Source organism: Prunus dulcis, chromosome 7 (genome assembly GCF_902201215.1).
Source record: "Prunus dulcis chromosome 7, ALMONDv2, whole genome shotgun sequence".
Classification (NCBI taxonomy): domain Eukaryota; kingdom Viridiplantae; phylum Streptophyta; class Magnoliopsida; order Rosales; family Rosaceae; genus Prunus; species Prunus dulcis.
The window spans coordinates 17,801,988-17,824,128 of NC_047656.1; the positions used below are offsets into that span (position 1 = coordinate 17,801,988).

General features: G+C 36.9%; 6 protein-coding genes across 6 annotated transcripts; 3 read left to right on the forward strand and 3 right to left on the reverse strand.

Moving 5' to 3' along the window:
• Positions 1 to 393: 393 nt before the first annotated feature.
• On the forward strand, positions 394 to 2,935 carry LOC117633996 (UBP1-associated proteins 1C). Its single transcript, XM_034367888.1, has 6 exons — positions 394 to 600; positions 736 to 810; positions 1,059 to 1,189; positions 1,595 to 2,054; positions 2,320 to 2,430; positions 2,539 to 2,935. Exons 1-6 carry the CDS (start codon positions 514 to 516, stop codon positions 2,599 to 2,601), a joined length of 927 nt encoding a protein of 308 aa, XP_034223779.1. The 5' UTR covers positions 394 to 513; the 3' UTR covers positions 2,602 to 2,935.
• Positions 2,936 to 3,323: 388 nt separating this feature from the next.
• On the reverse strand, positions 3,324 to 5,969 carry LOC117633997. The gene is made up of 6 exons (XM_034367889.1): positions 5,721 to 5,969; positions 4,896 to 4,966; positions 4,632 to 4,733; positions 3,984 to 4,110; positions 3,787 to 3,904; positions 3,324 to 3,683 (listed from the first exon to the last, which is right to left on the reverse strand). The coding sequence occupies exons 2-6, from the start codon at positions 4,903 to 4,905 to the stop codon at positions 3,630 to 3,632; spliced, it is 411 nt and encodes a 136-aa protein (XP_034223780.1). The 5' UTR covers positions 4,906 to 4,966; positions 5,721 to 5,969; the 3' UTR covers positions 3,324 to 3,629.
• Positions 5,970 to 8,221: 2,252 nt separating this feature from the next.
• LOC117633999 (pre-mRNA cleavage factor Im 25 kDa subunit 1) lies at positions 8,222 to 10,157 on the forward strand. The gene is made up of 7 exons (XM_034367892.1): positions 8,222 to 8,595; positions 8,719 to 8,764; positions 9,005 to 9,098; positions 9,182 to 9,255; positions 9,340 to 9,426; positions 9,627 to 9,737; positions 9,856 to 10,157. Exons 1-7 carry the CDS (start codon positions 8,414 to 8,416, stop codon positions 9,925 to 9,927), a joined length of 666 nt encoding a protein of 221 aa, XP_034223783.1. The 5' UTR covers positions 8,222 to 8,413; the 3' UTR covers positions 9,928 to 10,157.
• Positions 10,158 to 10,211: 54 nt separating this feature from the next.
• Positions 10,212 to 11,872, reverse strand: LOC117633998 (pentatricopeptide repeat-containing protein At1g09190). Its single transcript, XM_034367890.1, has one exon. It carries the CDS (start codon positions 11,773 to 11,775, stop codon positions 10,321 to 10,323), a length of 1,455 nt encoding a protein of 484 aa, XP_034223781.1. The 5' UTR covers positions 11,776 to 11,872; the 3' UTR covers positions 10,212 to 10,320.
• A 1,914-nt stretch (positions 11,873 to 13,786) lies between these two features.
• Positions 13,787 to 17,321, forward strand: LOC117634001 (mitogen-activated protein kinase kinase 2-like). The gene is made up of 9 exons (XM_034367894.1): positions 13,787 to 14,168; positions 14,279 to 14,363; positions 14,600 to 14,734; positions 15,111 to 15,335; positions 15,431 to 15,613; positions 15,748 to 15,971; positions 16,646 to 16,691; positions 16,813 to 16,912; positions 17,062 to 17,321. Exons 1-8 carry the CDS (start codon positions 14,092 to 14,094, stop codon positions 16,900 to 16,902), a joined length of 1,065 nt encoding a protein of 354 aa, XP_034223785.1. The 5' UTR covers positions 13,787 to 14,091; the 3' UTR covers positions 16,903 to 16,912; positions 17,062 to 17,321.
• Positions 17,322 to 17,801: 480 nt separating this feature from the next.
• LOC117634000 (protein phosphatase 2C 77) lies at positions 17,802 to 20,762 on the reverse strand. The gene is made up of 5 exons (XM_034367893.1): positions 20,559 to 20,762; positions 19,058 to 19,747; positions 18,585 to 18,944; positions 18,374 to 18,479; positions 17,802 to 18,227 (listed from the first exon to the last, which is right to left on the reverse strand). The coding sequence occupies exons 2-5, from the start codon at positions 19,658 to 19,660 to the stop codon at positions 17,890 to 17,892; spliced, it is 1,407 nt and encodes a 468-aa protein (XP_034223784.1). The 5' UTR covers positions 19,661 to 19,747; positions 20,559 to 20,762; the 3' UTR covers positions 17,802 to 17,889.
• Positions 20,763 to 22,141: the final 1,379 nt, after the last annotated feature.

A 22,141-nucleotide genomic window follows, 5' to 3' on the forward strand; every position in this document is an offset into this window, starting at 1 on the left:
AATTTTTACCTATTTTTGGTATTCCTTTGATGAAACATTTTCTATCTTCAATGAATATTGTACGACAAATAACGAATTCGCTTAGGATTCAAATTTATAAATTTACGTATGACATAAGAAAATATTACAAAAATGCTACGGTTAGTTGCCTATATATTTATGCGCAAGCATTTAAGCGATTGATGATAACACATGTCAAAGTATCATGTTAAGTGATGAAAAAGAAAGTAATGCGTCTTACTTCAGCACAATTTGGGCTTGCTTTAGTTGCTCCTATAACTCACTTGAACTCAAAGTGAGAAAGAGAGAGCCCAACTTTTGGGCCTCCCTTACTCCTTCACTTCTGGATCGAACGCGTACGTAAATGAAATGGGTCGCAGTCGTTTTGGTAGGAAACTCTTAACAAATATAAAACCCTAATTCTAATTCCTGTAAAAATGGCCTAAAACCCCAGCTCACCTCTTCGGTCATTTAATCACAGAGCTTTCCCTTTCTTCTGCTTGAAACAGAGAGATGGTGTGGTTTCAGTGTGAGGATTGTGGAGACAACCTCAAGAAACCCAAGTTGCCGGGTCACTTCAGGTCCTGCTCTGCTCGCAAGGTCTCCTTTTTCCCGATCCTCATTACCTGGGACTCGCTGTTTGGTTGCCAAGAAAATATAGGCCTTAATAAAGTCCTAGTCCTTAACTTATTTTCTGGGTTGCTCACTTTGTTAAATTTTTTTTTTATGTTTCAGCTATCATGCATTGATTGCGGAGAGATGTTTGGGCAAGAAAGCGTTCAGAGTCACACACAATGCATTACTGAGGCAGTAAGTCTCTTTATTGTTTTCATATCTAATAATTTGATCGAATTGGCTTCGTTAGGAGATTTTTATGAATTGGGTTATGCATTAACAGTCTAAATACAATGCTACAATTTATATGATGGATATCTCATTTCATTTTCCATGTCCATTGGACCAATATCTACTACTTAATGTTGGGAAAAAAATAGTATATATCTCGGTTATAAGCTTCAGTTTGGTATACAGTGTATTTCTTTGTTTTTTGCTTTCAGGAAAAATATGGTCCAAAGGGACAAGGGAAAGCTTTGAATGGTGGGGGAGCCAAGCCCAACAAGGATTCAAAGCAGCAACCTGATTTTGATATTACTGTTGGGTTATCTAAACGCTTTCCGTGGTTTTGTAGGTATTGTTTTCCTTGTTCTGATTTTATGATAATCTTTTATTCACATGCTTGTTCAGACCTAAAATTAATCAGTGTAATGAATTTCCTTGGAAATGCATGCATATTTTTATTAAATGTTTGTGTGCATTCATATTGCTGCTGCTGCCCATTGAAAGCAATGGTGCAAATTGCTAAATTAGTTTGTTTTGAAATAAATGCATCATCTGTTGTAGATATGAAACATGGAAGAGTTGGAGAAGAGACCATACACTTTGACATAGTGATATTGGTACTACCAACTATTACCAACTATCTTCACAATAAAATATGCATGATATATTATTAGCGTGGTATTCAGAGATTGCATTCAGTTTTCTTTCCATGATTGGGATCTGATCATACTTTTCTGGATATGTGTTTTTGCAGTCTTTGCAATACTAAAGCTACTAGTGAGCAGACCCTGCTGCTCCATGCCGAAGGAAAGAAGCACAGGGCAAGAGCCCGAGCAATCCATGCTGCAAAGCAACAGCCTGAGCAGCCGGAAGAATCTGCCCTGGATACAAAACCTACACCTGAGAATAAACAAATTGAGGAACCTAAATTGCAGGATGCATCTAGAGTCAATGCGGAGCAAAACAGTTCTGAAGCAGGAAATGGAACTTTGTTGTCAGAGAAAAAGAGAAAACTTGATGCATCCAAGAATGATGAATCAAGGAAGAAGACTAGGGATAATACATCAGATGAAGTGATTCAGAGTGGGAAGACAGAAGCAAATGGAAAGGAGAGTCAGTTGGAGAAAGATAAGTTGGTGGAATCTAGCTCTGCTAAGAATGAATCCAATATGAAAATAAATTGGAAGAAGTTGATCACATCAACCTTAAAATCAGTATGTATTCTGAATAACATCATTTCTTGCTTTCCAGTAAAATTGCGCAATGAATTATGCCACTTTAGAAAAGGAAAAAAGAAAGAAAAAGAAAGTAATACTCATCCTCTTTCTTTATAGCATGCATTAGTGAAATGAGTGCGATGGCATGAGAAAAGACGCACTTTCCATTCCTTAGGATGGAGAGTCGGTGACCATTATTAGAGTAGAAAACAGTTTTGTTTCTATATATACTAAAATCTGCTTTTTGTATGCATTGGTGCAGAATGACGGAGTTCTAAAGATGAGGAAATTGAAAAAACTTGTTCTGAAGGCTATTGAAGAATTGGGCAGAACAGATGATGAAGCCAAATTGAGTGATATGCTTGATCACAAGGTTTGCCTATCCAATGTTTATTTAGTACTTTCAATTAAATGGTATCTATTAATCATTGGCCCCACCTTTACATTATTATTTTTAATCATATTACTTGTTTGGTGCCAGATCAATTCAAGCTCCAGATTTAAAGTTGAGAACAAGCATGTTCATTTGGTTGCCAAGGATTAAAATACAGTTTGAAGTGGAGTGACTGGAAATCAGTGTAGTGTTTCCTGTGCAGCCTTGCCGGCCCTGGTTGGCTGGAACCTCATTCAAATTCAGAATCAAATGCAGATGGTTGGCTGTAACCTTTTTTCGTATGCAAGTTTTTTTTTTTTTATGCGGTTTGTATTCGGAGTTACAAGTCTAGGAATCATATTTTTTCTTCTGTTTGAAAAGTTTTCAGAAGAAATATCATTGTCATTAATTCTTCAATTCTATATGAATCAGACAGACATTGTGATGATTTTCTCATAATACAAGATCCATTCTTAACTTACCTGTCTCTGGACACATTTGTTAATCCAGCTTGGCTTTATGTTTGGTCCCTCCCTCTTAATTCTTTTTTATTATTGAGGTTAACAAACAAACCAAAAAATGAAAAAGAAAGTCCAATTTGGTTGAGGATTCTATTAATCCTAGTTGGTTGGCCGAGGCAAATGGTTTGAATTAGGCATTGTCGCATAACCAGTGCTTTTTCATTCAGAATAAGAAAAGATGTCGGATTTGAAATAAAAGAACAACAGAGAAGCAGCTGGAGGAGAGAAGGGAATTTACCCTTATCGTGAGGTAAACGGTTTTTTTGGGGGGTTTCAGTTTTTCAACCACTATGAACTAAGGTGGCGGCAACCTCAAAAATATGAATATCCATAATGGTCAAGTTCTGCGTTTAAAGATAAAGAGAAAGACGCACGAATCAAACTCACGAACTGGGAATGCCTTGATCACAGCTCTATATACCTCTATAAAGTTGTATAATTACAATGTTTACAAACACAATCACTCAATATGAAAATGGTATTGTAGCTCATCATCATCCAAGCTGGTAGTAAGTATAGACGTATGAAGGTTCTCTTCACCTCTTTCTTCTTTTTTTTACGTCCCTCTCGACGAAAAAGTGTTAGTATCTGTGTCCTTAAAGTCCCTTCCAATTCAACTATGCTTTCTTCATGCTTGCAAAGATGATGTTAGCACATTTTACATCCGGTTGACTAAGGCTAGAATATCCGAAACAATGCTATGACCAACAGCACGAAAGAACAAGCTAGTGCCTGCAACAATTGGATAATTATGCTGATTAACTCTCTGAAACAAAGTTGAAAATATAAAATTTAAGGCTCTAAAGAAAAATGTTAGATAGGATGAGAGATATACAGCAATTGCAGAGGCAGCCAGTCCTGCTCGTTCCCTTGGATCCTTGCGATAGTAATTTCCAAAATACAGAACTGTAGCATAGTACCACATCACTGGGAAGACAAAGCCTAAAAGAAAACTGCAGTGCAAGAAATAGGAATGAGACAAGGGAAGGGATAATGAAAACAAAGGAGGTAGAAGGTATTAAAGATACTCACGAAAACCATCCTATCCCGCAGCCAAAGCATGGAAGCTGCTTCTCGTACATCCCTGATGAAAAGTCCTCTGCATCTCGAATTAGGGTATACCTGCCTTTTTCAGGATCTGCAGCATCTGTTGCTTGCCCTACCATGACCATAATACCTCTCACTTGTCTGGATAAACAGTTTGTATAAAAGATCCAGTTGCTATAAAGATCTTGTTTATGCACAGAAAGTAGAAATTATATGCATTTCAGATCAGATTAATGATTTTTGTTAAATAAAAACTGCATGTAAGCCCAATGATAAATCAGCAGAGTCTGAGAGCACAACCATCAATTCTAGAATGCCGTGAATTACATTGAAAATCCAAATCAACAGACAATGCCTTTCCCTCTAATAGGATGTAAGCAAGCTGATTAAGCTTTTAACATGCAACCAGATATACATTAAAAAAGACAGAAAACTTAAAATGTCATTTCTTAAAGAATTACAGACAATAGGGTCGGCAAAAAAAGGAAGATTCTTAGGGTTACCTAGATAACAAACACATTCCATAGTCCATGAGAGGAAGATTCATAATTGTCTGAGATAAATGTGAAAGCACTTATACGTTGCAAAGTCCAAAACAGGATTGGCAAAAAAAAGGTCCAGACAGATTGCTACCTTTAAATACTGAATAATATCGGGCTGATGGTCTCAAAAGTTGCTTTTCAGAGGAGGATCTCACTAGCTCAAGGTCGTTTCTCAAACCCTCTGCCGAAGCATCTGCAACACCAATAAATCTTGTATCAGAGTTAGGAAGTAGTGGAACTATGAGACTGATCATGTTAACTTAGCCGTTTTGGTTCTGAATAAGTGAATATATAGGCATCATTTATCATATACAAAGAACAGTAAGCATTATTAAATCAAGGGAAGTTTGAGTACTTTGATCCATGTATGCTAGAGCAGATGAATATGAGTTGTCAAAAGTCCTGGCTTGCCACACCTCAATAAACCTGTTTCACAAAATTACAATCTCACTTCAGATCCAATTTATCCCACAAATTTTTGGTTCATGATCTGTGAGAAACCATTCATCTTTACTTGCTTGCAGATCAAACAGAAAACAACAAATGCAAAAGTTACAAGCTTGCACTACAGTTTGCAATTGCCTGTGGCTAAACAAGCCCTCCCTTATTATGGTTCAAAATCATTCAGAAACCACCTTTCTCAGAGCATCCAAATCCATTAATCACAACTAATTAAAGCATACTAAGCAATCATTAGCTTCAAAATGGAACCGAACACAGGGGCTGGACCCAGTACCATTTGCTAATCATCCAGCTGAGGTGGCAATACAACACAAAATTTCCAAGGTACTATAATGAACAAGTACTTGGGTCAACAACACCTTAGTTCTTGGGTCTTCAAAAAAATTTCATTCTTAAAGGTCTGTATGTACAAATCCATATATGTGTTGCAAAACCTCCCACAAATTTCAAATCAAACAACAGCTTAGTTGCAGCATGTATGTACCAAATTGCGGCACATCCCATTTCAGCTCATAAATCGTCAAAATAAGAAATCTAAACTACGGATACTACAGAACACAGTCATATCATATAAATTGAAAGGATTAACAAAAAGTTTTGCAAAAGCACCAAGCTTTATCAACATCCCAACAAAACCCAGAAGATAAAAACAGATATTCAATCAAATCAATCATGAAATAGAGAATTACAGACAGGAAAAACTGGAAGAGGAACTTACGTATGAATTGCAGGACCTGAGAAGCAAAATCCTAATGAATTTTCCTCCACAGATCACAAATTGAGAGGGGAGGAAAGAAAGAGGGGACTTTGTGTATTTGAGAGGTCTTCTACATGTCAAGCAAGGCTTCCCTTCAGCATTAAACAACTGAAAACTGAGTAAATTGACTCCCCCTCTATCTCTTGTCTTTTAGAAAAAGAAAAAAGAAAAAGGACATTACCAATTATTTATTTTTTTTGGGTCTGAGAAAATGATATAACCATTTACATACTTATCAAGAAGTATCTTGACCAAAAAAAAACTTATCAAGAAATATTTTTTTAATTAAATATTGTTATTTTGCTTTGTATAAATAAATATTTCTTGAGTAGTGGTTAAAATTATTTGCAGAATGTTTGGTAGAGGAATCATCAAATTTGATTGTCCAGTAGCTTAAAAGACAACTAAGCCCTCTCATTTTTCTGTAAAACTTTGGAATATCATTGGTCAGAGGTCTAGGCCTTAGAGCGTCCACCGTTGACATATCATTTTCCATCTTTTTTATTTTTCCAGTTTTTGCTTTGAATATTGCCGCAGGCAATGATTGTGTAGATTTATATTCTTGTAACAAGAGTTTTGTTTTAAATAATAAAAAAATACTTTTTTTATTTTTTATTTTTAAGGAAACATGAGGTTGGACGCCCACTAAAGCCCAAGCATAGGAATATCAATTGGAAACCATTTTTAATTTTTAATACTATTTTAATTTCTTACAAAAATAGACCTTTTTTTTATTTAAATAAAACTATTTATACGACATTTATTCACTATATTATTATTGGTTGTATATAGTAATATATTTTATACCAATGAGCTCTTAGTTCAGTGATATTATATTTTATACTAACGAGCTTTAGTAAAATGTCTCAATTTTAAATTTTCCTCTTCAATAACAAAAACAAGCAATATAATACATATAAATTTAATACAAATAACATCAATGTTATAATAATTTTCTTGTTAAGGATATGGTATTTATGATTGGTGCAATTGGGCCCCTGCAATATTATCAATGTGATTAACAGGCTCACACCATATGAACAACAAGGGTCCTATTAATATCAGAGATGTATCATGCTTCTGGTGGATCCACCTGTAAATGCATTACTGCTCAAGAGATGCCACATGAGAATTAATTCTGGCTTTTTTCCTTCTTATTATTAGATAGAAAAACAGCTTCTTTTTTATAGAAACGATAATTTACTTTAAATTAATCTAAACTATGTGGAGGGGGATTCAAAGTCGGGTGCATAGTACAGAGCATATTCGCTCTAACCAACTTAACTAAACTCATGTATGCAGCAAAAAAATAATATTACCGGGGACAAAAACGTTATGGCCTTATAGCCTAGCAGATTGTAGTTGCTTGAATTAAGATTTGCATTCAGGCATAAAGAAATTCATCGACAGTCCAACAACTGATATTATATGCATCCTTTTGTGCCCAACCTACCAAATAGAACAAGAACACTAGAGAAGTAAACTTGAATCAATGGGAAAAGTTGAGGACCATTTTGTCTTGGTGGTGGTTAGCTTGATAAACAGATTTAAGGATAACTATATCCCAACAATCACATTTTGGTTGTTAAAGGAGTCATTGGCTTCTCAGAACTTTTTGCCTGGCTGTCCTTAGTTTCTGATTGGTCAACAAATTCAGTGTCCTTAACTTTCATCATCCAAAGCAAAGGGGATAGGGGGTTAAATATCCTCCAAGCAACTTAGCTTGCAAGATGTGATGAATTGAGCTTTTTTTTAGTTTTCTTTTTCTTCATCCTTTTTTAATTTCAATGAACGTTGCTTGCAACTTGCAAGTTGGTGATCAAATTGAAAAGTCTAAATCTAAAGGACCAAGAAACTTGTTATATGCAGAGCATATAAAATTACAGAATAATTAACTCTTGCTTCCTTCTTAGTTTTTGAATATTTATAGTATTTGTTACTTTTACATTGGGAATCGAATACCATAGACCGAGTAGAAAGACGAAAGAATTCTTAATCACTTAAGATATAAGTCATTGTGCTGTACTATTTTTATTTTATTTTAATTATGGCTGCATATGTAGAGATATTTGTTCCTATATATCACCTTGACATTGGAAATTGAAAACTAAAATCGGTGTCTCTGTACTATTTCTTCATACCATTCTCAAACTCCCAACATTAGTTTCATCTTTATTTCAACAACTGAGCTATATTGACAGAGAGGGAAGCCAAATACCATTTATCAAGTAGAAAGACGAAAAAACTTTTAACCACTTAAAATACAAGTTGTGCCGATGTGCTATTTTAATTTTAGCTGCATATGTAGAGATATTTGTTACTTGTACATTGGGTCACATATAGAGGAACCAAAGCAGCCCAAAACGGCCCAGGCCAATTAACGTATATCTAGTAGAAGAAGAAGCCCATGAAAGCTTTACACGTAAAACACCACCTTTGCTCAATGGTCAGTAGCCGAATAGAGCCCGTGTATTATAATATTAAGGTCTCTCTGGAACGCCACGTTCGAGAGTCGACCTTAGAATTCAACATACACACAGCCACTGCTTAGCCAAGCCACGTTTCCTCTCCTGTCACTTTTTTCCTTCTATTTATTCACCTCTTTTTTCTCTGTGTGTCCTCTGCGATCATCATTGAGCTTTGGACAGTTGAAGATGGGGGACGAAGGGGGTTCCTTACACGTGTCAAACGACAGTAACGGTCTTGATCATGACAACGGGGATCAGAGCCGTATACTGGAAATATACCCTCTCAGTTCCTATTACTTTTCTTCCAAGGAAGCCCTTCCTATCAAGGACGAGTCTGTAGCTGATCGTCTTCAGAGAATGAAGTCCAAGTACTAATTTTTTTATTTTTGTGTGTATTTTCAATTGGGTTTCTTTTATTTTCACTAATTTGTACTTCTTTTTTTGGGCTTCAAAGTGCTAACTTTTCTGTTTTTGTGGCTGTTTAAATATAGCTATGCTGCTTATGGATTGAGGACGTGTGTGGAGGCAGTTATTTTGGTTGGTTCTCTGTCCTAATTCAACAAGTTTTACTTATTTATTTATAAATATTTAGGAGGTTGAATTTATTTGACATTCGAATGGGAATCATTAGATTTATGAACCATCAAATTGATCTTTAATAATTTACATGAATTCTGCTTCTTGATTGCTAGTAGTTTCTTAGAATTCTCTGTCACAGAATTTGATATTGGCTTCTTCAGAAGTGAGCTGAAAAAGATGTGATTGTTGTGAGCTCAGGTTGAGTTGTTCAAACATCCTCATATACTGCTGTTGCAAGTAAGAAATTGCATGTTTAAGCTTCCGGGGGGTCGCTTAAGGCCTGGTGAATCAGGTGATTCATCAGCTTTCTTGAACTGAGCACTAAGAAATTCTTGTTAGGTTTTACTAAACTCTTGGATTTGTTCGAACTCGCAGAGATCGATGGATTGAAACGGAAGCTATCAAGGAAACTTTGTGTCAATCCAGATGCTGATGGGATTCCTTGGGAGGTATATAGAACATGGAATATATATCTTCCTTTTTATTAGTTTTTTTTTTTTTTTGGTGCTTTGAAAAATTGTTTGAATGTTTAGGTAGGGGAATGTCTTGGGGTATGGTGGAGGCATGATTTTGACACATTGCTCTGTCGGGACTTGCCCTCTAAAGTTAAAAACCCAAAGGTAGCTCCTCTGGTCTCCTACTCACATGTCTTAATTAAGAATCAACTAACTACATGACGTGGCAATTGATCATACTTATTGATGTATAAGTACAGATTAACTGTTCTTGATGGGGTCTGAAAATATGGTTCCCCTCCTAAAACAAGGCTTTAACTGGGTAGCCAAGAAGCATGATTTCTTATGTTTATCCCATTCTGTAGGAGTGCACGAAACTGTTTATTGTGAGGCTGCCAGACTGTCGGAAGTTCGTTGCGCCGAAAAACCTAAAATTGCTTGCTATTCCATTGTGTCAGATCAATAAAAATCAGGAGGTAATGAGCTTGAAAATGGTGCGGTACATGCATATTTATGAGTGTTTATATCTGTGATCTGTTTGATGGAGATTGAATCATTCTACTGTTAACTGTTCTTGATTGTTGTATTGTGTAGACGTATGGACCTGTTATATCAGGTGTTCCGGAGATGCTATCAAAGTTCACCATCAACATCATCGAAGATTGAAGATTGAGATAAACTCGATCGCCATTGTAGAGTGGACCGTATGGTATGCAGACCACGATCAACTGTAACAGTATGTAAGTTGGAGAAAGGTTGTTCCCTGGGCATCTGTTTCTCATGAAATTTTGCCAAATGCTTGTATAATGTATATATAGTGTAGATTTCTAAAGGGAACAATCGTGTGTTGAAGACAGCAAACATAAATGATACTTGTTATGTTTGGCTTGAGTTTTCGTTCTTTTCCAACAAATTATTATTCCGAAAACTTATAGTATTTCTCCGATCTTGCTGAACAACTAAATATTTTGTCTGTGACTATGATCAAAAGAGAGGCTGGATGAGACCTAAGATACAAAGCCTGAAGCGGTCAGCCTCAGTGTAACTTAAATTTCATGGCTATCCAATTGCACTCTGCCCCGGTGCTTTTTTGATGCAGTTTTCCCTCATCAAATCTCTGACTTTCTCAACTTCATCCCACCTGCCTTCTTCTGCATAAATATTTGACAGCAGCACATAATTCCCCGAATTCCGTGGTTCAAGATTGATAAGCTCTTTAGCTGCAAGTTCCGCGAGCTCTACCTCGCCGTGAGTAGAGCAAGCACCAAGCAATGCACCCCATAAGGCAGCATTTGGCTTCATAGGCATGCTCTTAATCAAGTCATGAGCCTCCTTCAGCCGTCCACTTCGCCCAAGAACATCAACCATACATCCATAATGCCCTAGTTTTGGCTCAAGCTGGTGACTTACAACCATTGAAGCAAACAATTCCTTTGCTTTTTCCACCAAGCCTGCATGGGCACAGCATGTTAAAACCCCCACAAAAGTTGCATCATTTGGTCCCTCACCTTTGTTCATCATCTTCTCAAACAAGTCGATCCCAAGTTCACCTCTCCCATTAAAAGCATACCCTGAAATCAGAGTGTTCCAGGAAACAACATTTTTACGAGGCATTTGGTCAAAAATACTACAAGCAGCATCCAAATCTCCACATTTACAGTAAAAGTTTATAAGTGAGTTCCCCACAGATACAACTTGTTTTAGAAGTCCTTTAGAATCTGTATAGGAATGTATCCATTTCCCAACCTCAACATCCCCTAAATGAGCACAAGCAGGCAAAACTGCAACCACGGTCGCCTCGTCTGGTTCAAATCTCTGATCCAACATCTCACGGAAAAGTTCTAAAGCTTCACTATCCCGCCCACACTGTGTTAAGCACGAAATCATCGAGTTCCAAGAAACAACGTTCCTTTCACCCATCTGCCTAAACAAATACAAACCCGTATCCACATCACCGGTCTTGCAGAACCCACGAACCATCAAATTCCAAACAATCACATCTCTGTGAGACAACGCATCAAACACCTTCCTAGCATCCTCCATTTTTCCACAAGTAACTAACAAATCAATAACCCCAATGCGAATCGAACTAAAGCATTCAAACCCAACTCTCAAAATTTGTCCATGAACACACTGCCCTAACCTGTGGTCACAAATATTCGAGCACGACTTGAGCAACGGCGCATAAGTGTACTCATCGGGGCAAATGCCACGGTTTTTCATAAGAGAGAACATGTAGAGAGACTGTTCAAAGGGTTCACAGATTGAAAAGCCTTTGATCATGGAATTGAAGAGGAGGATATTGGGGTTGTGGGTTTGGTCGAACACGCGATTTGCGTAGCTCATTTTGTCGAGTGACCAACAAACGGAGACAAAGTGGGCGAGGACTTGGTTGAATTGTCCAAGGCCATGGCGAAGGAGGTGGCCGTGGATTTGGCGGAGATGGGTTCCGGTTTTGCGGCCGTGGAGGAGGCTGAGGACCCTCCGCTCAGCCTCGCGGCAAGCTTTGCTCATGGTTTTTTTAGCTTTATTCTTTTTAGTGTGAAGCTCAGAATTGCCAGTTGAAATTTGATGAAGTTAGGATGGTTGGCGGGAATCGGTGGTTAAATGGTTACTGCCGTTATTTGAAAAGGCAATGAGATTTAACGACGATTCAGACGGCGTCGTTTAATAAATAAAGACGCATCTCCCTAGCCTTCTAGGATATCATATTGTTGCCTTTGACTCCGAAAAAAGAAAAAGGGATATCATCTTGAATATTTTGTTTGTTTGTTATTATTTCTAGGAGATTTGAGTTATTATGGATAAATAATTATTTGTAGAAAATCCCACAATTGTGGGAGGATTCTTTATCTTGATAGCTCTCATGTTGTATTTGTAAACACGAATCTAAATCATACGACACTAAAATCATGCTAAAGAGCTCCAAAACCTTCACACGTTGAAATTTGCACTATGTATATTACAATTTATAATACAGTCCACCACATAAGTAATCGAAATTTATAGCTTAACTTTCACTTCACACTTATGTGCGCATTACATCATTGCATTCGAAATTAATTATATTATAAAATCTTAGTTTTTGTTTATCCACATGGCATAGTCATTCACATATATTTTTATGAGACCTTTATATTTAGGCAAAAAGTCATTTGTAGTATCTGTAGTTTACCACTTGGATCATTGTAGTTTTCAATTTAAAGCAATTAAAGCACACATTTTAATTTATGTCAAAATTTCTCTTAATTCAGTTAAATTTGACCATGTGCCACTAATGTAGAGGGCTATTTTGGTCAACTCAAGCTAAAATTCTTCCCAAATTCCTTTAAATTTGCCCAATTTTCAACTTAGAGATGTAAATTTTTTTTTTTTGGAAACTCTATCCCAAAATCGCGCCTAAAGTGAATGAGAAGAGATCTCGATTGTGTTCTTTTGTTAGATAGGTCAAATGAACCTCTATGTGAAAAGTGCGTGGTCAAAACTTAAGTTAATTTGGAAAAAAAATAGAAATTAAAACGCGCCCTTAAATTGTTCAAAATTTAAACTACAAAAATAAAATTAATAAAATTAAAATTACAAGAACAAAAAATAAACTTTTGCCTTATATTTGTATTTATGTTGTTGTCTTGTTTGATACCAATCGTACTTCTATTATGACCAAATATAAAATCAAACTTCTTGTGCCGACAGTCCTCTTCATCCTTATCCAAAAGGTGACAACTAAAATAATGTCGGGTACTGGGGTTCTATTTGTGGCCATGGCGACAACAACAGAAATCAAGACACTGCTTCAATTATTAGCCTACTTGGCTTTTACCACTTGAAGGTCACTTTAGCTTTCCTTTATCCTTGTTTTGTTCTACCTTTTTTGTATGCCCATTTTTTCTCCTTGATAATGCAATATTTTCAATTACTCTAATCCCTTGTCGATTCGGTATAAAAAATGAGTATTTTATATTGGTTAATTGACTTCACTCACATACGTTATATATTTTTATTATTTTAGACAGTCGAACATAATCAACTCATATGTTTTATATTTTTATTGTTTTAGAGAGACGACCATATTGTCATGACCTACTAACCTAATATGTGAGCACCAATATTTTTATTGTCATTGTGGCCTCACAAAGCCAACTAACAAATCAACTATTCAAAGGAAGCGTGAACGAAGATACATCACCATCTATAATTTTTGGAGTCTATACCCATCCATATCAGTCAAGCGTGTGAACGTGGCATGACAATGCATATCAGTTTCACAATCACACATGTCTTGACCTTTCCTTTTGCATTTTTTCCTAAAACAAATAATGAAATGAAGCCACCTACTTTCCAAAGTCTGATAAACAAAAAACAAATGAAAAAAAAGGTTAAAGAATGTTCTATTTCGAGCTACTAATTAAAAGTTAAAACGAGTAATCAGGTAAATTGTCAATTCAATGTACTGATCAACCATATGATATGTATCATTCCAAATAGCATTACAGTATACAAAAAAAGAATGCCAAAAAAGAAGAAGGAAACAATGTGGAAAACTGGGGGCACGGAAAGAAAAGTCAACGGTCTCATCTTCTTCCCCAGTTGCTGTGTGAAAGGTCGGAGTGTTCAACAATTTCCAAACTTTTCCAACCAACAGGAGTAACACTAGTTCTAGTCCAAGTGGTCCCTCCTTGACTATTATTATTTAATTAAAAATAGACTTCTTGGTCGATATTATAATTCTGAAAATTTCGAAGAGACTCGCTTCAACTCTGAGTCTAGCCTCTGGACAGAAGCAGAAAAACAAGCAAACAATCTCAAGGGCTCAAAGCTCAAAGAGTAATCATGAAGAAGGGAAGCTTAGGACCTAGCCTCAAGCTCACTCTCCCTCCTTCTGATGAAGTTTCCTTCTCTAAGTTCCTGTAACTCTCTTCTCTTCCCTTCCCTTCCCTTTCTTTATCATTCTCTGCGTTGTATATTATGTATGTATTGTATCTAATTAAGTTGAGTTGTGGGTTTTTTGGTATGGCAGGACAAAAAGCGGCACGTTTATGGATGGCGATCTCCTGGTTAATAGAGAAGGGGTTCGGATCGTTTCTCATAGAGAAGTTGAAGTTGTAAGATACTTTTCAAAGATCATAACTTTTTTTCCCAGAAATTTCTTTTTCAATTTTGTGAAATGTAAAAATTGAATCTTGGAAGTGAACTGGGTTGGGTTTTGCCAATCTGATCAACATTATTAGCATTTGGCAAATGGGGTTTGCTTATCATTCAAAGCTCATGCACTGAGAAAGAAGGCTTTTTTTTTGATGTGTTTTTCTTTTTGGTTGTAAATGTGAATGTAAATGCTCAGCCACCGCCTATTCAGCCATCAGACAATCAGATAATTTTAGCAGATCTGTACGTGATTAAAGTCATTGGAAAAGGAAATGGTGGGGTTGTTCAATTGGTTCAACACAAATGGACTGGCCAGTTTTTTGCACTAAAGGTATTACACAAGGCCCTTTCTTTTCCTAGTCAAATTACTCCTTGTGTACCATAAGATAAGAAGATGTATAGTTGTTCCCCTAACTATGCCATAAGTAGCATTCTTGTGTTTGAGATGAATAAAGTGGGAAGATCTTTGAGTTCATATTGCTTTGTTATACCCATTGTGTTTTGAAATTTACATTAGTAAGAATTGTAACGTTTCTGGGTGGCTCAACTGCTTTGGATGGTTGATTCTGCGTGGACTTGCTTATCTTCATGCTTTGTAGACTGTAGAGCTATCCAATAATATGCCTATGGGATGTTGTGCATGTCCTATTGTTTACTTCATGTTCTCCTTGCTCTAGTAGTTTTTTGATGCATTTTCCCACATTCAGGTAATTCAAATGAATATTGAGGAGTCTATTCGCAAGCAGATTGTACAGGAATTGAAAATTAATCAATCATCACAATGTCCCTACATTGTTGTATGTTACCAGTCTTTCTATGATAATGGTACCATTTCAATAATCCTAGAGTACATGGATGGTGGGTCTTTGGCAGATCTTCTGAAAAAGGTCAAAACAATTCCAGAGCCGTATCTTGCTTCCATTTGTAAGCAGGCAAGTTACCTGACATTCATGTACAGTCCTGAAACTCTTGGTCTTTGTGATAAACATCAATTAAAACATGTTTTCTCCCTTTCTTATTGATGCAGGTGCTGCAGGGTTTGTTGTATCTTCATCATGAAAAACACATCATTCACAGGGACTTCAAACCTTCTAATTTGTTAATCAATCATCAAGGAGAAATTAAAATAACTGACTTTGGTGTGAGTGCAATAAAGGCAAGCACTTCCGAACAGGCAAATACTTTCGTTGGCACATTCAACTATATGTCGGTGAGTAAAAATACAGTAATTATTTTGCTTTAACAAACGTCTTGTTTTTCTATTATCCAGGGGTATTGAGGTGCAGGCCGGCCTTTTATGCTCACTCATGGAACTAACTATTTCTGTTAACATTTGTTTTGTAGCCAGAGAGAATTGTTGGTGGCAATTATAGTTACAAAAGTGACATCTGGAGCTTGGGTTTAGTACTGCTGGAGTGTGCAACAGGTCAATTCCCATATTTACCACCAGATCAAGCTCAAGTATGGGATAGCTTTTTTGAGCTTATGAGTGCCATTGTTGAACAACCACCACCTTGTGCACCTTCTGATCAATTTTCTCAGGAGTTCTGCTCATTTATTTCTGCATGGTAAGGGTTATTTTTGCTCATTCATTACCTACTTGGCCAGATTCTGAAAATAAGCTACTTGGTGTAACTATCTGAAGAATCATTTAGAATAATTGTGCTTTATTTTAAGAAGTAGGAAGCATGGCCATGCTTTCTATTCATTTGGTTATGTGTTTGTGAGCCTGTTTAACTTGTAAATTTTGGTGAACATTTCCCTCTTGTAATCACATTGGCTTTCTGTTCATTTGGTTATGTGTTTGTGAGCCTGTTTAACTTGTAAATTTTGGTGAACATTTCCCTCTTGTAATCACATTGATAATCATACAAATCTTCACATTCCTATCTAATAATTTTAGGCTCATAATAGCATTCTTGGAACAAGTAATTTTCTGTGGTTGTATTAATTTCTTTTCATGCACTATTTGTTTTTTTCTTTGTCCTTTCCGTCCATTCCCAAAATGATTGGAACATGGCCCAACACAATTTGTGGTTCATTTAACTTCTATTTGTTTTTGGCCATGGCCAGATTTAACTTCTGCTTGTCCGTGGTAGATTTTGTAGTCATTTGTTGTCTGTTAATGAAGTTGCTCTTCCTAAATTTGCTGACATTTGTTTGTTTTCTATTTATCTCAATTTTTTGCTTTCTATTTAGTGAGGTTACTAATCCTACCTTGTGGGTCTTTTCTTTATCTCAGTGTACAGAAAGATCCTAAGGATAGATCTTCAGCTCATGATCTCCTAGTATGACCTATGAAACCCTTTGAACCCTTTCAATGTTGATGTTACAAGTTTGCTGGACTTTGTGGATACTTCCAATCTGATGTGGTTTTCATTTTCTTTTTCCTTTTTTGTTTGATTTCAGACACATCCTTTCATCAACATGTACGACGACTTGAATATTGACCTTGCCTCTTACTTCAGTGAAGCAGGATCTCCCCTTGCAACATTTTAAAACCTATCTGGTATGTTCAAATCTTGAGTTCAGTCCAAATCTTGGATTCATTAGTGGAACTGAAATACAAAAGTTCCTTACTTTTCCATAATAAGCTCATATAATTGTAATTTTCTCTCATGGATGATGACTCTTAATTCTATTTCCTTGCAAATCCAGGGAACGATTGGATCGTAGAATGATTCTTCTGCTCTCCATGCTGTCTATTCCAGGATGTGTTTTTTTGTAATTGAGACGAATGATTTTTGAGTTTTTTTGGAATTTTGAATTTATGACTCCTTGCAAACTAGTCATACCTCTTCCTGCCATTCGTTTGTACTCTCTTAGACCTGATTGTAGTATGAACCACATCAATGAAAGATATAGACCCTTTTCCTTCAAAATCAAACCTACTGTATGCAAATTTTATCAGACTTTCATTTCATTTGTTCTTACTTATGTTAATCACTGTTTAATCATTGGTTAATCATGTAATTATTCTATTCACCTAGTCATGAATGTTTATATATAAATAGGGCAGCAACTCAGTGATGAACAATTAGCCCCCTCATCTGTAATTAGTGATTATCAATCAGTATTTTCTTCAACAGGGCAACTGGTATATATGACTGTTACAGTTCCTTAGCTACCAGAAGTTCATAACGTTCCTGATGGATTGGGGTTATTGGTGTCAAATTGTTAGACAGACAATCAACCAAGGAGAGGCTGAAAAATAAGAAAAGAAGAAGAGTAGAACACCATTGGGGTAAATTACTGGAATTTTTGTTTATGCACAAATTAAGATAACCAGAACTAAGTAAAGGTGGACAAAATGAAGAGAAAAAAATCTTGAGAGGCTATACTTGAGCATTGACCATTCCTTTATGCAGAGGAGTTTTCATAACTACACCCAACCCAGGTGAAAAACTTATGGGCTGAGCCACCCTTTACTGATTATAATCATCTAATAATATACTGGCATATCTCAGATTCCAATCTTAGTTGCAGTTAGGTTTTTCTTTTAAACTTCCTTGTTGCTTTCAAGTCTACCACCACTACAGTGATGTTGTCTTTGCTCCCCTTTTGCAAGGCAAGCCTTGAGAGATAATCTGCTGCAGCTTGAGCAGCAGGATCAACTCCCTCACCCCTTTCCATTGACATGGTGGTATCACCATACTTTTTGTGCCACAGAAGGATCCGCCTTCGTGCAATATCGCAGGCCTCCTGGTTTGTCATGAAATCCCATAACCCATCGCTGGCTAGAATAAGGCACTCGTCTTCCTTTTCTCGAGAAACAAACACTACTTCTGGATCCGGAATAATCCACGGTTTCAAGTATCTGTCCCCTGATAAGATTGAATATCATCATCAGCATGATATCTGAATCTGAATGGTCTAACGTATTCAAACTCAAACCATGTATACAAGCATAGTAAATTTTAGTGTTCCATTTCTGACGGAAGATAAAATAGCATGAGTTTCGAACTCATACCTATGGACCTTGACATTGCAAGAACACCAAATACACGAGAACCATTCCACTGGATGACTTTGCCTCCTGCAGCCTCTATCCTTGCACATTCATCTTCTCTATTTGGCTAAAAGCAGAACAAAAGCAAATCAGTCTATCTAGATATGTCAACTTCAGTTATGAGCTGAAAATAAAAAAGATATAATGGAACTATATAAATTAGAGGCCTTACATTGTGGTCTACTGACAATGGCACAGCCACTTTTCCTCTGCATAATACTGCTCTTGAGTCACCACAATTTGCCACTATGATATGGGTTGGACAAATAACGGTGACTACAGCAGTAGAACCGACGGTTTCAGGAGCAATAGGTTGGAGATCATAGTCCCCAGAAGTACAAGTGTTGCTCACATTCGTGCCTTTGGGAGCTCCTCCAATCTCAGCATCCACTTTCAAGAAACAATTGGAGAAAGCCTCCTTCCACTGCTTCTGCCAACCTTCCCCAGTACTTCTGTCATGCAAGCTTGCTTTTGCAGTTTCTATCTCTTCAGCCAATGCAGAATGTACGCGTTTGCGACAATAGTTAGCAACCTACAGAAGAATATCTACTTAATTAAAAGAATCCAACTTGAAAAATCCCTTGATCAATGCAAATATGGAAATTCTTTAGGACAAATATCAGAATTGTGGTCAAGCTGGCATACCTGGCAACCCCCATGGCCATCATAGACACCAAAGAAATGGGCAGTTAAGTGACTTGGGTTTTGATTCATGCCATTGAAACCACCGTCATCCATTAGCATCTGAATAGGAATCTGCAAAAATCGAGGTACAACAGCAAGATCATCTTCCATCTCCGGTCTCCTTCCACAGATAGATGTGTAACCCCAAAGGGGTACTCGATCCAAATAAAAAACTTTCTGACTGCAGCTTGTTCTACAAATTTTCTTATCCCTAGTTGCCGAAATAAGTGATGTAGAGGCATCAGAAGTAGTACTAGATCCATTGCCAACCTCACATGATGGCCTGAACTTATTGTACTCCTTACTTCCCCAATCAATATTTTCATTAGAAATCCGATCACCCACATATCCTGCAAGCATATGCGACACAGTGGCTTCTATTCTGTTTTCATCATGTGGACCATTGCTTCTGTAACTTTCATTTCCACAAGAAAAGGACTCACAAGTTGAATTTGCTATTAGCTTGAGGCCAGTCATTTCCATTTGGATTTTTACTGCTGACTCTTCATGGATCAAATTACCTAGCCTATATGGAACCGCAACTGCGTGAGCTATCTCCTCCATGGATTTCCTTCACTTGGCAGTAACAACCTTCACCTTCCACACCCTCTTAAACTAATAAACTTGCTAGTCTGCAATTACTCTCTCTCTCTTTTCAAGTGTATTGGTTAAAAAGAACAAAAAATCAAGAACTGTCTTCAGTGAGAGTGAGAAATAAATTTTTGTATAATCTATAATACAAATATCATGAACATTTAGATGCCTATGACAATTATTTTGGGATTAGAAACAACTGAACTGAAATGGGAAATTGAATTTGATTTGCTAAATTGTTTTAAGTTTCCACTTTGTGGTAATATTTTAAAGAATATGTTGAAACTACAAACTATAAATAGAAAAACTTTAGGCCACTTTCAACCTCTTCAACTCTCTGGAAAATCCTCTCTGGACCCTTCTCTATCAACCCTCCTCATCAACCACATGAAAGAAAGAATAGGACAAGAACCAAAGCCTTCTTTTTCTAACTTTTTACCAACCCATTGATCATAGGAAAGAAAAAAAACAGTGCTTTATGAATTTGATCAAATGAATTGAATGTGAGATTCACTGTCCTATTTGCAGCCAGCACAATCAAATGCTGCCAGATAAAGAAACTCAGAACAAATACAGAAACCCAGAAAGGAAAATCATTGAAAACTTGAGTTCCCTGGATCAGAGGCAACTCATTTCAGCCTCTTGAGATTTGGGTTTTCTCTCTCCTGTGTAACTTTCATGTTCTTTCAACCAAACCAACTCCAACTAACTAAATCAAAAGCAGAGGAAAAGTAAAGCTGAGTCACCAACTACTTTATCTGATCCCTCAACTATTCTGAGCTCCCAAATATACTTTGATCAACTTCTGGAAACAAATCAAAAATAATACACACACAAAATAAGTAAAGGTGTTGATGAGTTTGCTCACCGTTTTTCTAAACTGTGCATGCAAATTTGGCGTTGCAGAATAAGGAGAAATGGCCAAGAAGAACCGGGAAAGGATGGTGCAATGTTGGACATATATAACTTGGAAAAAATTGATAAGAGAAACACACGTGTTCATAACATGTCAGAAAACGGAATTAACCAAAGCAAGGCATCTACGCACCTACGTTACCAAGTAAATAAATAAAAAAAGTGGGCCTAAAATATCCCAAACATATAAGAATCATATCTTTAAAAAGAAAGAAGAAACAATATAAGACCATTCCATGGAATTTCCTTGAAGTACATAATATTTAGTTTTTTTTTTTTTTGGCATCCCCACTATTTTAGCATATTCATAAGACACGTATACGAAAATAATATATCTCTCTATCTTGAATGATAAGACCACGAGGCATTTTAGCTAGCGACTAGAAACTTGTCGCGTCATGAGTGGTTAAAGGGAGTTTGGAGGGGAAAAGTGACGTGGCGGAGTTGGAGTGGAGTGTAGTGTTAGGGGAGACGTACCATCCATCTTCCACTTTTAGAGAGACAGATGGATCATTACATACATGATACACGCACTCCATTCTCAAACTGTGAGTGTCTGTCACGCATTCATTGAGAAACGGGGAGAGAAAAAACCAGTACCAATCTTGTGGGATTCTTTTTCTTTTTTTTTTCTTCTTTCTTTTCCCATGAGTTTCGTGCCAAAAAAGTCTCGTGCAACCAACCTCTCACCTGTGGACGCGTGTTGCCACTCATCCACTGGGGCTGACACGCAAATTCCCCAGTGTTCTAACTTGTCTCACTAAATTGGAACTTCCGTATGGTCAAGATGAATCCGCGGAAGCTAAGAATTTTATTTTATTTCTGGTAAGAGCACAACAAACTCAACTCACACATTGCATCTGCTTTTTCTAATAGTTGCAAAAAATGACGTGTTTGACCGAAAAATAGAAATCCAAAAGTCTCATACTAGGCTTGTTGTCTTTGAGCCTTAAACCTAGACCATGACGCCTGGACGATTAGGCCCCAAAGCTTGGGCCCTGAGCCCAGATATCCTCACCACCACATCAGAGTTTTGGACAAGATATTTTATATAATTTTCTTTTCTTACCAGTTCGATGAGAACGACCGTGGCCGCCACGACGACTCGAGACCAACCATAATCAGTCCGGCCCCAACAGGCCAGCCATGCATTGCCTAACAGTGCTGGTCAAGTGAGGCCATCCATGGCTGGCCTCCGAACACTTGCTGCCAACTTTTCATTGTTCTTTCAAGAAAAAGTCCTGTTCTTCAGCGTTCAAAGTAATTTAAGCTAGAGTTTAGAGGCAGCCTCTGCCTGAACAACTCTAGAAAGAAACACTAGTGTTAAATGTGCACACCAGTTCACCTATGTAATATTTGAAAACCTGGCCATATATGTATATATACAAGTAAAACTTTGCGATGGAAAGATAGGGTTGATCAACTCAGAACTGAATACAAATTTAAGGCCACCAACAGTAAACTACAAGAATGATGATGAAACTGCTAAAAACAAGATACTTTTAGAGAGAGACATGTGTAACGTGGTGAGTATGC

Excerpts from the sequence above, each read along its gene's own strand:
- LOC117633996 (XM_034367888.1), top strand. The coding sequence starts at position 514 with ATGGTGTGGTTTCAGTGTGAGGATTGTGGAGACAACCTCAAGAAACCC. Across the intron at positions 601-735 it reads GGTCCTGCTCTGCTCGCAAG|CTATCATGCATTGATTGCGG; the intron begins GTCTCCTTTTTC and ends TTTATGTTTCAG. Across the intron at positions 811-1,058 it reads CACAATGCATTACTGAGGCA|GAAAAATATGGTCCAAAGGG; the intron begins GTAAGTCTCTTT and ends TTTTGCTTTCAG.
- LOC117633997 (XM_034367889.1), bottom strand. Across the intron at positions 4,111-4,631 it reads ATATTATTCAGTATTTAAAG|GGCAAGCAACAGATGCTGCA; the intron begins GTAGCAATCTGT and ends TGGTCATGGTAG. Across the intron at positions 3,684-3,786 it reads TGGCTGCCTCTGCAATTGCT|GCACTAGCTTGTTCTTTCGT; the intron begins GTATATCTCTCA and ends CAATTGTTGCAG.
- LOC117633999 (XM_034367892.1), top strand. The coding sequence starts at position 8,414 with ATGGGGGACGAAGGGGGTTCCTTACACGTGTCAAACGACAGTAACGGT. Across the intron at positions 9,099-9,181 it reads CTTAAGGCCTGGTGAATCAG|AGATCGATGGATTGAAACGG; the intron begins GTGATTCATCAG and ends TCGAACTCGCAG. Across the intron at positions 9,738-9,855 it reads AGATCAATAAAAATCAGGAG|ACGTATGGACCTGTTATATC; the intron begins GTAATGAGCTTG and ends TGTATTGTGTAG.
- LOC117633998 (XM_034367890.1), bottom strand. The coding sequence starts at position 11,775 with ATGAGCAAAGCTTGCCGCGAGGCTGAGCGGAGGGTCCTCAGCCTCCTC.
- LOC117634001 (XM_034367894.1), top strand. The coding sequence starts at position 14,092 with ATGAAGAAGGGAAGCTTAGGACCTAGCCTCAAGCTCACTCTCCCTCCT. Across the intron at positions 14,169-14,278 it reads GTTTCCTTCTCTAAGTTCCT|GACAAAAAGCGGCACGTTTA; the intron begins GTAACTCTCTTC and ends TTGGTATGGCAG. Across the intron at positions 15,614-15,747 it reads GCACATTCAACTATATGTCG|CCAGAGAGAATTGTTGGTGG; the intron begins GTGAGTAAAAAT and ends TTTGTTTTGTAG.
- LOC117634000 (XM_034367893.1), bottom strand. The coding sequence starts at position 19,660 with ATGGAGGAGATAGCTCACGCAGTTGCGGTTCCATATAGGCTAGGTAAT. Across the intron at positions 18,945-19,057 it reads ATGGCCATGGGGGTTGCCAG|GTTGCTAACTATTGTCGCAA; the intron begins GTATGCCAGCTT and ends ATTCTTCTGTAG. Across the intron at positions 18,480-18,584 it reads CATTGTCAGTAGACCACAAT|CCAAATAGAGAAGATGAATG; the intron begins GTAAGGCCTCTA and ends TTCTGCTTTTAG.